The sequence below is a fragment of the Momordica charantia genome (assembly GCF_013281855.1).
Source record: "Momordica charantia cultivar OHB3-1 chromosome 8 unlocalized genomic scaffold, Mcharantia_2.0 BLBB01000008.1, whole genome shotgun sequence".
In the NCBI taxonomy this organism is placed as follows: Eukaryota; Viridiplantae; Streptophyta; class Magnoliopsida; order Cucurbitales; family Cucurbitaceae; genus Momordica; species Momordica charantia.
The window spans coordinates 8,696,539-8,712,665 of NW_028275166.1; the positions used below are offsets into that span (position 1 = coordinate 8,696,539).

General features: G+C 33.3%; 3 protein-coding genes across 4 annotated transcripts; 2 read left to right on the plus strand and 1 right to left on the minus strand.

Moving 5' to 3' along the window:
* The first annotated feature begins 3,376 nt into the window (after positions 1–3,376).
* On the plus strand, positions 3,377–5,391 carry LOC148209470 (protein IQ-domain 26-like). 2 transcript variants are annotated; one of them, XM_088127866.1, is made up of 3 exons: positions 3,377–3,617; positions 4,008–4,534; positions 4,650–5,391. In XM_088127866.1, exons 2-3 carry the CDS (start codon positions 4,127–4,129, stop codon positions 5,379–5,381), a joined length of 1,140 nt encoding a protein of 379 aa, XP_087983992.1. In that variant the 5' UTR covers positions 3,377–3,617; positions 4,008–4,126; the 3' UTR covers positions 5,382–5,391. The 2 variants fall into 2 exon arrangements, with proteins under 2 accessions (XP_087983992.1, XP_087983991.1); XM_088127865.1 differs by lacking the exon at positions 3,377–3,617 and having other exon boundaries at positions 3,624–4,534.
* A 3,380-nt stretch (positions 5,392–8,771) lies between these two features.
* Positions 8,772–11,685, plus strand: LOC111021113 (uncharacterized). The gene is made up of 3 exons (XM_022297968.2): positions 8,772–9,251; positions 9,391–11,294; positions 11,390–11,685. The coding sequence occupies exons 1-3, from the start codon at positions 9,209–9,211 to the stop codon at positions 11,471–11,473; spliced, it is 2,031 nt and encodes a 676-aa protein (XP_022153660.1). The 5' UTR covers positions 8,772–9,208; the 3' UTR covers positions 11,474–11,685.
* Positions 11,686–11,773: 88 nt separating this feature from the next.
* LOC111021114 (uncharacterized) lies at positions 11,774–12,862 on the minus strand. The gene is made up of 2 exons (XM_022297969.2): positions 12,335–12,862; positions 11,774–12,181 (listed from the first exon to the last, which is right to left on the minus strand). Exons 1-2 carry the CDS (start codon positions 12,601–12,603, stop codon positions 11,899–11,901), a joined length of 552 nt encoding a protein of 183 aa, XP_022153661.1. The 5' UTR covers positions 12,604–12,862; the 3' UTR covers positions 11,774–11,898.
* Positions 12,863–16,127: the final 3,265 nt, after the last annotated feature.

Here is a 16,127-nt window from a genome sequence, read left to right on the forward strand (position 1 = left end):
TATAAGATTTGATCACACCTTATTAATTTTTACGTGAAATAAACTGATGTATTCTATATTATGTCATTGATGCATTCTATTCAAATAATTATGTCATGTTACTCCGTTTCATTAGTGCTTAAACTTGAGTTAAAAACAAAGGAAAATATATAAATTTTTGGGTGTAATTTTTTTTAATACTTTTGGGTGTAAAAATTTGTTTAGGGATAATTTGTGAGAAACAACCAAATTAAAGAGGTCACATCCTTTGAAACTTTTAAAACGAACCAAATTGAAACTAAGTTCGAGATAAATTGAACTTTAAAAACTACACCAAGACTAAATTAAAACAAACATTAACCTATAGGGATCAAAATGATAATTTTACCTTAAAAATATAATTATAACTTCGTAAGTTCAAATTTTCTTGGTATTTGTAATTTTTTTTTCTAATACAATATATGTGGGTGAAGATCGAACTCATAGTCATTGGTCAGAGATATTTGTAATTAATATTTGAAAAAAAAAAAAGGAAATTGTACTTGAAGAAACAATAAATAAAATTGAATGCTTGTCTTTACAAATTTACTGTATTCCAACTGATGCCCCCTCAAAAACTGGGCTAGCGGGGACACGTTTGGGCCACGGTATGATTATGACGGGCATGATCGGGTGCGCAGTTGCGTACCGTACGCCCTATTTGGTCCCCTAATCCAACGACCCAAACTAAATTATTGACTTTGATTGTCCGAAAATTTTGCCCCTTCAATTATAATTATGGTTTGGTGTGGTGTGGTGTGGTCCAAAGTAAGCTGCCATATCCGTCAAATTAATAATTCCATACTTCTTCCTCTGCCTGCTTAGCTTCCTACAAACTCTACGCTCGCACTATTTTCTTTTTTCTTTTTCCGTATACTTTTATTTTGGTTCAAATCCGTCTTTATACTTTGAGCTTTACTTGGTTCTGATTTTTACTTCAAAATATTCATTTTCGTCTCTGTACTTTCAAAAACTTCATTTTAGTTTTTGTATTTTTTAAAAATGACAATTTTGATTTATATTTTTAAAATTTTAACACAAATTCTACGGTACATGACGGAAACTCTTTAATATAAAAGTAATTGTTACATTTCAAGAAATATATTGCGTTGAAATTGTGATGGAAGAAAATGAGATTAAAAATTAAATTAAGGGACCAACATGATCACCTTTTAAAATTACAAGGAATGCATTTTAAAAATACATAAACAAGTAAAATGAAGGTAAGTTGAAACTAAAATGAACAAAATGATCAAAATCAACTGCTAGAATTACATAAACCAAAATTCAAATTACTTTAACCCAAAATTTTAAACCAACGATAAATTATATTGAGAAAGATTTTAGGTCTTGCCTAACCAAGCTCGAGATCTAAGCTAATCCTATAATATTGCATGTGCAACATGGTACACTGATTTTCTTTTTTCCTTTTGCAGCATTTATAAAAAGTCATATTTAAAAAAGGATAATGAAGATTAATTAAGGTATGTGGTTAAATATCAATTTTATTATAGCTCAATTAACAAGGTGTTAGAGTAAATATCAGAAAAATTAAGGAAACCCAAAATTGAACAATCCAAATCCAACAGTAACGTTGTTTCATTGAGACAATTTTGCTCCCTCTATAGTCCTTAAAATATTGCAAACAATTGTTTCTTAGGATAGGTCGAATTATCAACCTGTAAATGCAACACTCCAATCACATGACTCACTCAACATTGCTATTTTAGCAATCATACAGAGAAAAACGAGAGAAGAACGTTTGAGGGAAGAGATTTTATTTCTCCCAAAGCAACAAATGAACCACATATTTATAAATTAATTGTGGTCATTCATTATTATAGCCATACACTTTCATGTGGAGTTGCGTGTTTTGATCCAATGACATCTTTTCATTTCAGGCTGTGTTTTTTACAAAAGACACATCCTATCATAAAAAGTTATGGTTCTTTATTTAATATTAAAAAATTTAATTTATAAAATCCAACACAAGGTATATATATTAATTAATTGACAGATCGAAAGTTTGAATCACCGTGCTAAATGCGGTTGAACTAAAATATATATATATAGCCAAATCTTCTTGTGGAGGAGAGGAATAGATTATGCTTTATATTATTTGACCATTAATATAATAATATAAGGGAAAAAAACGGATGTATTGCAAAATTTATATAAAGAAGGAAATCATAACTTTTCTCCCATGGCCATTAATAAGACATGGCTAAATACACCATTTGGCTGCTTTATTAATTATTGAGTTGGATAATGCACGAGTGTTGATAGTGGTTGGATCCCATTCATCAATACGAGAAAAAAAAATGATTGTGCATGATTCAATATTATTGTAGGTGTCCGGTTTGTTTTTTCTCTTTTTTAATTTAGTAATGGTAAGAAGGATGATCAAATCATCGACCTTTAGAATAACTATAAATAGTTCAGATTGATCGTTCTTATTCTTTTGAAGTTGATATTTAGTTGGTAGTAGTACGAAGTTGAAATTGAAAAGATCGATAAAAGTGACCGAACCGAGTCTATTTGGTTTGTTTGGACCATACTTCTCAGTTCGTTTTTTTAATTATGAAAATAAAAATAGTCTATATATGTATCATAAATTATGCGTTTCGAAAAATAAATTTATCCTACTCACATCCAGTACGTTTTTCTAAAAATTATGTCCACATTTCTATTTGTGGAAAATAAGCAAATTAGGGGGAAAAAAAGGAAAAACAAATAGGCGAGTGAATTCTTTTATTACTATCTACAAAAGAATTATTTTATTTTATTACTAAATAAATTAATTTATGACACACATAATAAATACTTGATAATGGATTCAAATAAAGATTCACCTTTCACAAAGGGCTCCCTTAAAATCTGCCAATTCATAACAGCATTGAAATGATATCATTCCATTCAAAATTTGAAGTTTGAACCCACAAACTTCTTAAAAAAAATATTCCTTTATTTTAGCACAACCATTTGCCCATCTTGATTTTTTCTTTCCCACAAATGCCAGAGGGGAAAAAAGAAGCAATTTTGCAATCAAATAATTTTCATTTTTCTAAAAACAGCCTCGATAAAAGGGGAGCAGGTTTGGAGTCAAAATGAAAGAGAAGTACAATAAAATGCAGATTTGGAGTCAAAATGAAGAAACAGTGCAATTATACTGAACTCTCTGAGTCTGTTACTGCTTTTGACTCAATTTTCTGTGTGATTTAATTTTAATCAGAAAAATCAATTCAATAATTAAAAAAAAACAGCAACTGTATTAAATAATAATTGAGAGTTTAAAAAAAAGACAGGCTTTAAAAGGGCATTCTTGAAAGGGAAAATATCCACACGCAACAAAGAAAAAAAAGAGAGAAAAATTCACGGGATTGACAGTTTGTATCTTTCTATTGAATCAGTACATATTGGTCCAGAAAGTGAGAGAATTTCAGAGAAGTTCCATGAAAACTTCTTCTTCTTCTTTTAATTTCTCCTGTTTTTGAATGGTGGGGTCTCACTGCCCCTTCTTGAAAGTTGGACCGATTTGATCTCATGGAGAAGAAAATTGGAAACTGGGGACCCTTTTTTTTTTTAATTTGAGGAACTGGGTAAGTTTTTTTGTTTTCATAATTTCAACTTTTAAAAAGTATTGTGGTCTTTTTGTCTTGTAATGAAGTTTGGTTAATCTTTCCTCTTTACATCTTTTTTTTTTCTTATCCGTCTTTCACGAGGTGTTGTCAGATTATACCCTTTTTGAAACCAAACAGAAGCAATCTTTCGATCTTCGATCTTCTTTTTAAGGTTTTGGATTCAGTTTTTTGTTTGTTAATGTTTAGCTCCATTTTACTGTTTGTCTCTGTTCTGGGTTTCGTTTTTCTTTTGGATTTGGGCTTTGTAGTTGTTTCTCTGTTTCTATCCAGAATTGTTAAATCCCACATTGGATTTTTGGGTTTTGCGACTGAAATTTTGATTAGTATCTCTTTGTGGGTCTTTTGTAGGATCCCCAGATTGGGACAATTCTGTCGCTGTTTGAGTTTCTCTCTCTAGGCTTGGGCCAATTGTGTCTCTGTGTTTTTGGGTTTTGGTACTCAGAATTCTAGAGAGAGAGAGAGAGAGAATGGGGAAGGCAACGAGGTGGCTGAGGGCCTTGTTGGGAATGAAGAGAGAGAAGAACGCCGATAATTCCAATTCCCCCGCCGGCGACAAGAGAGAGAAGAACCGGTGGAGTTTTTCGAAATCCGGAAAGGAATTTACCGGCAAAGTTCCGCCGCCGCCGCCGAGGAAAGCCGTAGCCGACGCCAATTGGCAAATATCTAATTTTCCTGTCGAGTCCGATGAAGAGCACAACGAGCGCGTGGTTGCCGTCGCCGCCGCATCGGCCGCCGCAGTTGATGCCGCTGTCGTGGCAGCTCAGGCAGCGGCCGCCGTTGTTAGGCTTACAAACCAAAGCAGAGGAGCTCTGTTCAATGGAGGGAAAGAGATTTCGGCTGCTCTTAAAATTCAGAACGTTTTCAGAGGCCATTTGGTACATAAATCTCTCCCATTTCATCACTCTGTTTTGATAAGTTACTACATTTCGAATTTCTTCAAATGGGTGTGAGTGGAAATTCGAATACTAAACTTTGAAATTTGAATTGCAGGCAAGGAAGGCACTTAGAGCATTAAAAGGATTGGTAAAATTACAAGCTTTAGTCAGAGGATTTCTTGTCCGAAAACGAGCTGTTGAAACTTTACAGAGTATGCAGGCTCTGATCAGAGCGCAGACCACCGTCCGATCACAAAGAGCTCGCCGTTCCCACAACAAAGAGAACAAATCGGTCCCGGAGTATAATCCCAAACATTTCCCGGCCGGCGACGAAATCGAAGACCCCAAAATCGTCGAAATCGACACATTCAGACCCAAATCAAGGTCGCGCCGATTCAACAGCCTGCTCTCCGAGCTCCCCGACGATCGGCCGTCGCCGTATTTCTGGGCGATGGCGTCTCCGGCGCGATTCTCGACGCCGACCGGTCGCCACGTGCAGGACTTCGATTGGAGCTTGAGCGGCGGTGGGGAGGAGTGCGGGCGGGTGTCGACGGCCCACAGCACGCCGCGGGTGACGAACGGCGGCGGGTGGGCGGCGGCGAGGAGTGTGTACGGGGAGGGGTATTTCCGTCCGTACACGAATTATCCGAATTATATGGCGAGTACCCAATCGTTCAAGGCGAAGCTGAGGTCCCGGAGCGCGCCGAAGCAGAGGCCGGAGGTTTGGACGAAGAAACGGGTGGCGCTGAACGAGATAATGGGGCCGAGGAACAGCATTTGCAGCGTTAGAATGCACGCAAATTTTAATCATCGCCTTGGAGAAGGAGAAGAAGGATTTGAATTGTGAGCCTTTTTTTTTGGGGGGGGGGGGGGGGGGGGGGGGGAGTTTTAGTTTTTTAGTTTTCTTTTCCAAAACACAGAGTGTTTTTGTGTAAATTCATCCTATCTCAATGAATTGGCGTTTTACTTTCTCTATGAACAGAGTAATTTTGGGATACGGTAATTAAATTATTTCTAAAGATTTGATAAATGAGATTTGTATTTAGTCTAGTCTAAAGGAAGAAGTAAGTAGGGCGACACTTAAATGATCATGTTTAGTTTTAAGAATTAGTCACAAGTTATGGGACTTATTTAGATGGGATGGAGAATTGATGATGTATTCTTGTCTCGCCTTCCTCTCTAAATTTGTTTGATTCTTGAAATTAAGAAATTATATGAAGAAAAGTATTGAAATCCTCCTAGGAATAAGCGTTAACTTTAGTACTATTTAATGGAATTATTTTAAGATTTTTTTTTTTAACATTTCAAGTATTAGTCTTTGTCATAAATTTGTTTTGTTTTAGTTCAAATGCATCGATGTTATGGATGATAATACGTGATTTATCATTGAGCTCATATTGATAGGCTATGCTTTTGTGTATTCATGTGATATTCAACGTTTAAAAAAATCACTTGTTTTATCAAATAAGGGAATGCGAAAATTTTGATTGTTTTGCCATTGAAGGTTGAAAATTTGGAATTTGTGTCATATATATTTAGATTTACACTAATTTAAAATTAATAAATTTTAATGTATGATACAACATATAGTTTCTTAGAAATTTTGGATTTAAATAACTCACATGACTAACGACTTAAGTCAAAGGAATTGAAGTAGCTATCACTACTTCCAAATTATCCAACTTAATTCCTTCTATACCAAAATTTCTTCCAATTTTGAGGGGTCGTTAATTGCATTTCATTGGATTTCAGGGACTACAATCTCGACAACGTCTCTTCGTGCTAGAATCTTTTTTTTTTTGTGTGTCAAGACTACCAATTATTCTTCCATGAGGAAAGAGACATCGAAATTAATTGATCGATCATCAGTCATTTATGGTCAATACTCATAGTCTATCATTATGAAGGGAATGAGCTAGCTGAAAGCTTCAACAATCTAGACTTCGATTAGAAAACTAATTTACAACAAAAAAGCCGAATCTCAAACTTAAAATATTAAATCAAAAAGAAAAGAAGAAGTAAGAATTATGTTCTACAAAAGAAAAATGGGAGGTAAACGACACTAGGGAGTGGGAGAAATTTGAAATTCATTATTTCCCACCAAATTAGTTGCCTTTGATATTGGCTTCAATCCCATTTAAGAATTGGTCGGCTTATTATTCATTGTTAGATTTATTTGTAATAAAACTACTATCTTTCTCTCATACGTTCTACCTCTCCAACAGCCCTAATTTCATTATTGTACAATTATTTTTTGTTTCTTTTTTTTTAGTTCATGTCGAGGAGGGAATTCAAACTCATATACTTTTGGTGGGAGGTATATGTCAATTACCGTTGAGCTATGCTCGTTTTGACATTATTTTTTGTTTCTATTTCACACGTAAATGCATTAATTATTTTATAATTTTCTCAATCTTTCTTTTTCTCTCATAAAGTTTTACTTCACATCGAGTAGAAACACAACTAAAAACTTTAATTTGATTATTATTTTTTCTTTTAATTTCAATTCAAAAACCACACATCTAGTAACATTTCGGAAAAAAAAACTCAACTTGTACATATATTATTAAGAAAATTAATTAATTTTTTGTTTCTATTCATAGGTGTTATCTTTTACCCTTGTTCATACATTATTATACACCTGATAAAAAAATGATATTTATGTTGATTTTTTTTATCAAATATTTTCCAGGAAACAAATATAAATATTCTTAAATATTTAATTATCTACTTGAACTTATTTAATTCTTAAAAAAAACAACGTTTAAATATATGATGTAGTCTCTAATATTTGAGTACTATTTACAATTTAGTCCCTATTGTTTGAAAAGTTTCAATTCAGTGTTCTATTTTAATATATTTTATAATTTATTCCCTCATTGCTAATTAGTGTAAAAATTGACTAATGATAAACTTATATGATATAATACTCAATGAATTGACAGAAATTGAGAAGGGTTAAAAAATCATGTAAAAAATTTATTTCTCCTCAAATTTTAAAAATTTTGAATTTTCTTCTTTTAGACAACTCTTTTTCTTCAAAGTTTATACCAATTTAATAAACATTGCACCATGTAAATTTACTATTAGTGGATATTAATATTTCTTAATGATAAATGACTAAACTGAAAAACTTTTGAAATAGTAGGGCTTAAATTAAAAAATATATATAGAAAAATTGCCCCAAAAGAAATAAAAGAAAAAAAGTGGAGTAAATTATTTAAGTAATTGGACATCATAATAAGAGAGTAAATGATTAAGAGAGGAAAAATGATTAGTAGGAGTTTGATGGGTTTCTGTGCTTTTGGAGACTAGGCGTGGCATTATCTGACGCACGTGCCTTTAGGAGGTTAAATCACGTGAGTGCGACAAGGGTAATTTGGGTATTTTGAATAATCATTATTTTGACCGATTCAAATTTCGCTGAACACTGATTTGAATCATCACATCCGTAAACAGAAATCACGAGCCTTTCACAATCCAGCACTAGATTTGTTTTTTCCTCAACCGAATCCATTAAATCCAAAGTTTCTTCAAAATTAATTTTGTTGCAGTTTTTAAAAATATTTGAAATATAGATACTGGCCCAATACTATTTTTTTTTTTGCTTCGATTTAATGAATTTAAAATGAAATAATCGAAAGGCATTAATCTTTTTTCTTTTTAAACATTACGCACAATTATAAATGTTAGGCCAATCATAAACGCACCTGACAAAATGACAATTTTCAAATATCACATGTCTTTTCATTAGACCACATTTAATTGGTTTAATTATATTATATGAGAATTAGACCCATACTCAGTTTAGTTCAAAAACTCATTAGATGGTAATTTGGTCTGAGTTCGAAACTCAAATTACCATGATCCGATCAAGATCGATAAGTAAAAAAAAACCACAATCTTGAGGGGCATGTTAATGATCCCACACTGAAAAGTAAATAGACTTTACAATAGTTTATAATATGCATGATTACTCTCATTGCCAATGGATTCGGCCATGAAGCAAAATAGCTGTTTCCACTAGAAAACTCTATAAATAGAGGCATTAGGGTAAATACTAGAGGTTAAATAGATGATCTAATGGTTCGATACTATATAAACTTTTTCTTTTAAGATTTCAAAAAATCAAAATTTTGTAAAATGATCTATAAAATATAATAGGAACCATTGATACAGGTAAATGTTAGTTTTTTTAACAAATATGATTCCGAAGTATAATTCTAAAGCTGTATAGTACTCTTTTTAATGCTATAACTATATAATCAACTCTTAGGTCCAATACTTGTTTTTAAGAAAATATGATATCGAAATAAATATATATGATATAATATATATTCTTTTTTTGTTTTTTTGTTGAGATTCTTCCTATTTTTCCAATTTATGGGTAGGGACATGCATTTTTCAATTGTCTTGGGCTTGGGCCCAAATTTTAATCTAAGCGGGCCCACGAATTTCCACGTTATTCAAGCCCAACTGTGGAGATTCCCATGAACGCGCTAAACTCGTGACAACTGGCACTTGCAACGTTCGGAAAACCTTTCAAATTTCAAGTGGCTTTTAACAATCAAACAAATCCGAAATTCCAACGGTCATATCTGCTCGTCTCGTTCCTTCGCTTCCAAATTTCCGCGCCTTCAGTCACAGATTCAACTGCAATTTTACTCCATTGAAATGGATAGCAAGCTCTCTGCATCTACAATGTTCTCAAAGTCGGGTGAGTCTCTTCCCCTAATTGCTAAGAAAACGAGGGAAAATGAAACCTCACGATTTTCTTGAATTTTCTTTTCTATGCTCAGATCTAAATCGGTTCCGATTTGTCGTTTAAGGAAATTGTTTTCATTTCTTTCTTGTAGATGAAAACAATCAAAATTATCCTCCATCGATCGTCAATTTGGACCCAAGGAAATCAGGGGAGACGGAAAAGAGTGCGAAGAAGGTCTTAACTGAACGAAATAAGGCCATGGATTTGAAATCCGGCGATAACCCTTTGTCGGAAATTGCAAAATTCGATCCCTCTTTTTGTCAAGTGGATTCTGGTAGTCGAGGTAATTCTATGTCTCAGACCAGATTGTTATCATCTCGAGTTTCGGATTTTGACGGCGATGAGAAGAATTCTGTGGCGGCGTATGATCCGTTAACAAATTATCTCTCTCCCAGACCTAAATTTCTAAGATACAAACCAAGTAGACGACGGGAGATCTTTTTTCGTCAACAAAACGATGGAGCAGCAGAAATCTTGGTTTCTCCCACTCCATCTTCTGAAGAAGAAACTGGAAAGGGAAAGATGGAGGATATTGAGGGGGAATGCTGCGAAATTGATGAAGAAATTGAAGATGAAGGCGAGGGAGATGGGACTGTGAAAGGTTTACTTAAATTCTTGCTCACTATCGCAGGTTTGGTTTTGTCAACCTTGTATATCACTTCCATGAACACGCCCACACCTTCCTTTGAAGTTTCGAGGATTTTCAGATCTGGGTTTTGCCCAATTTTGAATCACACTGATGAATTTGGTGGCTCCAACTTAGTAATAGAAACCCTGAGTGCAAAAGGAAGTAATCTTTGGGATGAAGAAGTAACGGAGGCTACTTCAAACATGAATCCGGAAGGTGTAGGCCAATTTATTCATCAGGAAGATGCGAAAAATGTTGGTTTTTTGGAAGAAACTGAGATGTTAAATGGTGAGAATGAATATGGAAATTTGGAAAAAGTAGAAGATCCTGAACAAGTAGAAGAAGTTGTAGAGAAATCTCAAGCTGGGCCTGGGGGAACTATGGCCGACGAGATGACTGAAGGTGAAGAAAATGAAGTTGAATTCTCAGAGCTAATAGTTGAAGATGATGGTAATCAAGAAAAAAGAAAAGAAAACGACGAATCTATTCAAGCTTCAAAGCCATCCATTCTTAATGGATTTGACCAAGACAACTTGTTGTCTGACATTTTAGTTGCTGTTGGAAATGAGTACACTCCCAAACAGGAGGAGGTTTTTGAAATGGAAGAAGTTGGAGATTGGGAAATGGTTGAGAGCAACAAGGGGGAAGCCGAGAGTTCTGTGCGCGAGGCAAGTAAAAGCACCATTTGGGAGAGAACAGCCAATGTCATATCCAGTTTTGTTGAAGACTTGGAGAAACTGAAGTCTGAACTTGTTGAACTTATGCACACTGAAACTGAGTCTGTGCTTAAGGTTATACTTGGACTTTCAGTATCGTCTGCAATCTTAACTTGTCTGGTCTTGTCTTTCCAATTTAAGAAGAAGAAAGTTGACAAGAAAGTACCCACCATTTCTGCAAGTGTAACGCCATCTTTGTTGCAGTCTCCAGTTGTAGAAGCTGAGAAAATTATTACAAGGGAGCCGCCTTCGCCTTCGCGTTCACCTTCAACGATTAAGCCTACTTGTGTTGTTGACAAATCAAACCATGAGCATATTGGGAATGTTGATTCCTTCAAAATGCTGTCATCTTCTATCCATTCAAGAGATGAAGTGGAGAGTTCTAAAGAATTATACCACCATGAAGCTCCAACAGTTCAGTTTCTTGGTGAGATCGTAGTTGGAGGTATGAGCAACTCTCTTAAGAACAGAAGTGGCTTGAAGAACAGGATGATTGAGGCAGAGGACAGTAGTTTTCATGCTTCTGTTGAACAGAAACCAGTGAGCAAGAATATGAATTCCGGACCCGAGGAAGCTTTGTCAGAATTCTCTACCACGAGTTCCCCATCCTATGGAAGCACCATCACTAAGAAGAAAGCTGTCAAAAAAGAGGTGAGTATAAATTCTAAACTATCGTTTAGTGGACTATAAGTATTTTGGGAATGTTCTGTATAATTGGTCTAAGGCTGCTGATTTTTCATCTGTAGGTGAGAGGAGACGAAGAAGTGAAGTCGATCCCAACTCCAGTGAGAAGATCATCCAGAATTCGAAACCGTATCGTTTCTCCATAAAACTTCATTGTCATATCATGCTCTTCTACTTTCTAACATCACTTAGCATTGGAACAGCATCCTCTGTTCATATTTTTCCTTTTGTTCCACTAGTACTCTTAAAATTCCAGACTTCATAACTGACAGTCATTTAGATGAATTTCTCTCTTAACTGATAGAGAGATACAGAGTTTAGTGGTGTTATTATTATCCATTCCTCTTTTTGGATCAAACATCTGAAGTGAATAATAGTTTAGATCAAACATCTTGTGTTTGGTGTTTTGAAAGACAAATAAGACGTGGGATTCTAAAATAATTGAATGAAGAGGGAATCTTCATCAGAAACTCTGATGGAACAATATAATTTTGATTTGCATTCCTACTGTACAAGCAAAAGTTATAAAAGAAAAATTGGTCAATTTTCTTGAAAGGTGCTTGCTTAGGGATCAAAAACTCTCATCATATACAGGAATGGAAGGAGCCAAAGTAGTACTGCCTCTCCTAACTTGGACAAAAGACACAGAACTTCTTGAGGCCTTCTTAAAAGTGGGAGCCTTTGGAAGAGTATAGGAAGATTTGTGAGTGTCTAAGCCACCTGCATAGCTCTTATATCCATTCAATCTCCTGCTGTAAGGATTCTCCTTCTTTGGAAGGTCTTCTATGCTCTTTACACTTGATAGAGATGTAAAAGATTGAGACTTTCCCTGATAGAACATGGATAGTCCTCTCCTGCCAAATACAAGTAACTGCTATTAGAAATTTAGAACAGGCGTAACTCGTAGATTTGGGTACGTAATTCTGCAGTACGGTCGGGTTAAGGCCTAGCTTGAATAGGGTAAAGTTTAGTCTATGAATTACAAGTTTAGATCCATCAACACTTACTTGATAGGAAGTTGAGCAAGAAGTTCTGTGAAATCCTCCAATGGTCCACTAGATTCAGAAGAAGTGTTCGAAGTCGATGAACACGCATCTTCTATCGAAGATAGAGATCCACTGGAAACTGATGAATCTTCAAATGAAGATGTAGAAGAAGCAACGTTGTAGTGATCACTCCTCTTGCTCACCCAATGCTCTTCCAGATTTTCATGGAACTCTTGGCATACCGCAACCGAACGTGATTCGCGAAGCGTTTGTCTCTGTATTCCACCCATATTCAAGAAGAAGATGAAGAACAAGAATAAAACAAGCAGGAAGAAAAACCAGAATTTGACAAGGCCAGAATTTGCTGTGGTGGCCTGAGCTTTCTATGTATTTATATAAGATGGTTTAACATAAACAACAACCTTGAGTCTCTGACATTTCTTGTGGACCATTTATAGGCATCCAATTGTACAAAGAAAAAGAAAATTCCAAGAGTGGTTGCCTATATTTTTTTAAAAGGAAATGGAAGGGAAATTGCAGTGCTCACATGTAGAGGCATGTGGTTTCCAAACAACCAAGAAAAAATATGGCTGAAGAATGAAAGGATAAACCCTTATAAAAGAAATGTCAACCACTGACCTTGGAAGCACTAAAACTCCATGCATTTGATGGTAACACTAAAAAAAATTCAAACTTTTTGGCCAATTGAAATAAATTTTGTCCTCTACTTTTCATTTGATTGAATTCCTTATCTTAAGATTCTACATTATCTTGCGTTATGGTATGAATTGCTTGACCTTTCCAAAGGATTTGAAAAGTTAAGGATAAGCTCAAAAAAGGGGATGATCCATCCACATAAGAAGAGGGGTCACTATCTTTCTTCCATATCTTATTTGGAAGGGAAAGAATCTTTGGTCAAAAATCTTGTCTCCAAAAACACATGGTGTCATGGTAGGTGCAAGGAAAATAGGATGCACATAAGATTGGTAGGTGGGGACAGCAGAAATTTTGCTAACCTTGGCCTTAGTCTTGGGAGACAAATTGCAATTATGTTTTTGAGAAAATCATGTGTTATTCTTATCCTAACATGAGATGAGCAAGGAGATTTTGTTCAATCTTTCTTCTTTTGCTCTTTCTTTGATTTTGCGTCTCTAGCGCATATTTGGGTAATGAGTTTTTTGTTAATAGTTTTCATGTTTTAAAAAATCATGCCTATAACATTTTAAATATCTCTTCCTAAAAATAAAGAAAATATTCTCTAGCCAATCAGCATCTTAGCAAGAAAAGACCTCATTGGAAATAAAAGCTCTAATTTTATAAAGTTATATACTAAAAAAATTGTAACTAGTTTTTTACCTTAATTATGTTGGCTAAAAAACTAAAAACATAATTTTATGGAATAAAGCTTTAGGGTCGTTTGTTTCATGAGAATATGAGATGGGCATTCATATTCCATATTTGTTTGATAGGAATGTTGGATAACTCTTTCTCCGGTCATTGGTAGAAAGCTTTGAAATTCCATTTCTCTCCTCTCCAGCTTGGGAATACTTTGTTAAGTAGTTCAAGGAGGCAGGTAGTAAAGGCAAGCACATATTTTTAAGATTTCCATAATGAGGTTTTGACAATTTTGTCCGTCATTATTTTTGTTCTATAATATTTTTTTCTCATTTATTTTATCTTAAAAATAAATATATGCCTGCTTTTTTTCTGAAGGAAATAAATGTATGCATTCATTTATTAATAAATGTTTAAATAAAATTTTATTTATATGCTACATTTAGATATAAAACAAATATTGGTCCATGGGTAATCGATGAAATTACAAATAATGCGGTGGGTATTTTAAATTTTTTCTATAACAGAAAGTATTAACTATGTAGAAATAACCTTAATTGGTGTGGTGGTATAAGAGTATTAGCTGAATTTTTTTTTATAACAGAAAGTATTAATTATGTAGATCCCTTAAAATTTAGGGTCGATTTAAAAGAGGTGGAATATACAAAAAGTGAGTGGAGATTTTCACCCTCACTTATGAACGACACTTTTCGAAATATAGAATATGAAATACTTTTTTTAATATAAGTGGATAACCTATTACCTTTCATCTAAAATTCGATATCACTATAACATTTGTTGAACTCTCGAAATATAATACTTAGAATACCCAACACTTCTCGAAAATAAAGAATGTACCGATTTTGAAACTTTGATATATGCAACCATTTTAAATATTGAAACACTAATTAAAAAATATATAATAGGGAACCTTTCTTAATTTATAGAATGGGGAGAACTTTACAAAATATAGATTATGCGCCATTTTCTTTTGAAAATATATAATGTCGGTTTTTAAAAAAATACATCATGACACTTTGAAATTAAAAATTTTCGAATTCGAGAATATGCAAACTTTTGAAGTTAGGAAGTTTTGGAAAATCTAAAATACCCAAAACTTCTTTTTAAAATATAGAATATACCCAAAACTTCTTTTTAAAATATAGAATATATGACACTTGAAATAATAGAAATTTTTTTTAATTTATCGAATACATGACATTTGTTTGAGAAGTAATACATGACTTTTTTTTTTTTAGAAAAGTAATACATGACATTTAGTAATGCAATACTTTTTAAAAATATAGAACATACGACATTTTAAATATAGAAATATAGAATACATGTTTTATTCCCAAAAAAAAATACATGTTTTAGAGACAAAATTCACCGCAATTAGAACATGAAACCTTTTTGACATAAAGATAATAGAATATATTATTTTTAAAAAAAATAAAGAACAGGCAACACCTTTATATATATATTAGAAGCTAACACTTTAAAAATATAGTATACTTTAAAAAATATTATAAATATAGAAATGGGGTTATTCTAGAAACGAGAAACTTTAATATTACGTTTTTTTTTTAAGTTTAACGGAAATTTTTTTTTTTAACGTGTGAAAATGAAATCGTCTCTTAAGAAGTTTCATTTCACTAGGTTTGTCCTCTAATAAGTTTTAAAATGTACTCATAAAAATATAATATATGAATATATAAATATATTGAGAAATAAGTTTGGACGAAATTAGGAGAATAAATGAGAACAATCACAAGCAAGTAAACTAGAAATTTCTAAAGGACCCTCACAACAAAACCAGTTGGGATGTTACACGATTCCAAGAATTGGAAAAAATAAACTAATTTTAAAATTTATTAAAAAAAATTAAAATAAAGTATAAATATTTATCATCTTTTTAAACAATATGATACTTTAAAAAAGTTTTAAACAAAATTAGTCTAAATGATATGAACACATATTAAATTTAATAACTGATTCTAAAATTTGGTCCAACAAATTTAAAAGTTTGAATCTGCGGTTTGATTTCAATTCAATCCTTATTAATGGAGTTAAATCCCATCATTCCATCTCGAAGGATTCACCCATTTGTTCTATCTTTTTCACGCAGTTCTAAACCCTGGTAAACTTAACAAGTTGCCATTACCCAAATAGTCTAAAATATTTATAATTTCTGTATAACAAAATTTATAGTTTTAATATATTAAGTAATCGACTTTTTCAGATTGTAATATACTCACTTCAAGAGATCGATCATGGGATTGGAATGAGAATAACTGGTATTTTATTACTCATTGTATGAACGAACATCGTATTTTCCAAAAATAAATTTCAACTTGTGGGTGAAACAAGGAACAAAGAACAAAATTCGTCTTCCATAACTGAAAATCAAATATTGTTTGCTTTCACTAATCCCTTTGTCACCCAAAATTGAGCAGTTCTATTCACAGTTCATTAAGGA

Coding starts and splice junctions, on each gene's coding strand:
- LOC111021113 (XM_022297968.2), top strand. CDS start 9,209: ATGGATAGCAAGCTCTCTGCATCTACAATGTTCTCAAAGTCGG. Junction 9,252..9,390: donor TACAATGTTCTCAAAGTCGG/GTGAGTCTCTTC, acceptor TCTTTCTTGTAG/ATGAAAACAATCAAAATTAT. Junction 11,295..11,389: donor AGAAAGCTGTCAAAAAAGAG/GTGAGTATAAAT, acceptor TTTCATCTGTAG/GTGAGAGGAGACGAAGAAGT.
- LOC111021114 (XM_022297969.2), bottom strand. CDS start 12,603: ATGGGTGGAATACAGAGACAAACGCTTCGCGAATCACGTTCGGTTGCG. Junction 12,182..12,334: donor CTTGCTCAACTTCCTATCAA/GTAAGTGTTGAT, acceptor TGTATTTGGCAG/GAGAGGACTATCCATGTTCT.
- LOC148209470 (XM_088127866.1), top strand. CDS start 4,127: ATGGGGAAGGCAACGAGGTGGCTGAGGGCCTTGTTGGGAATGAAGAGA. Junction 4,535..4,649: donor ACGTTTTCAGAGGCCATTTG/GTACATAAATCT, acceptor TTTGAATTGCAG/GCAAGGAAGGCACTTAGAGC.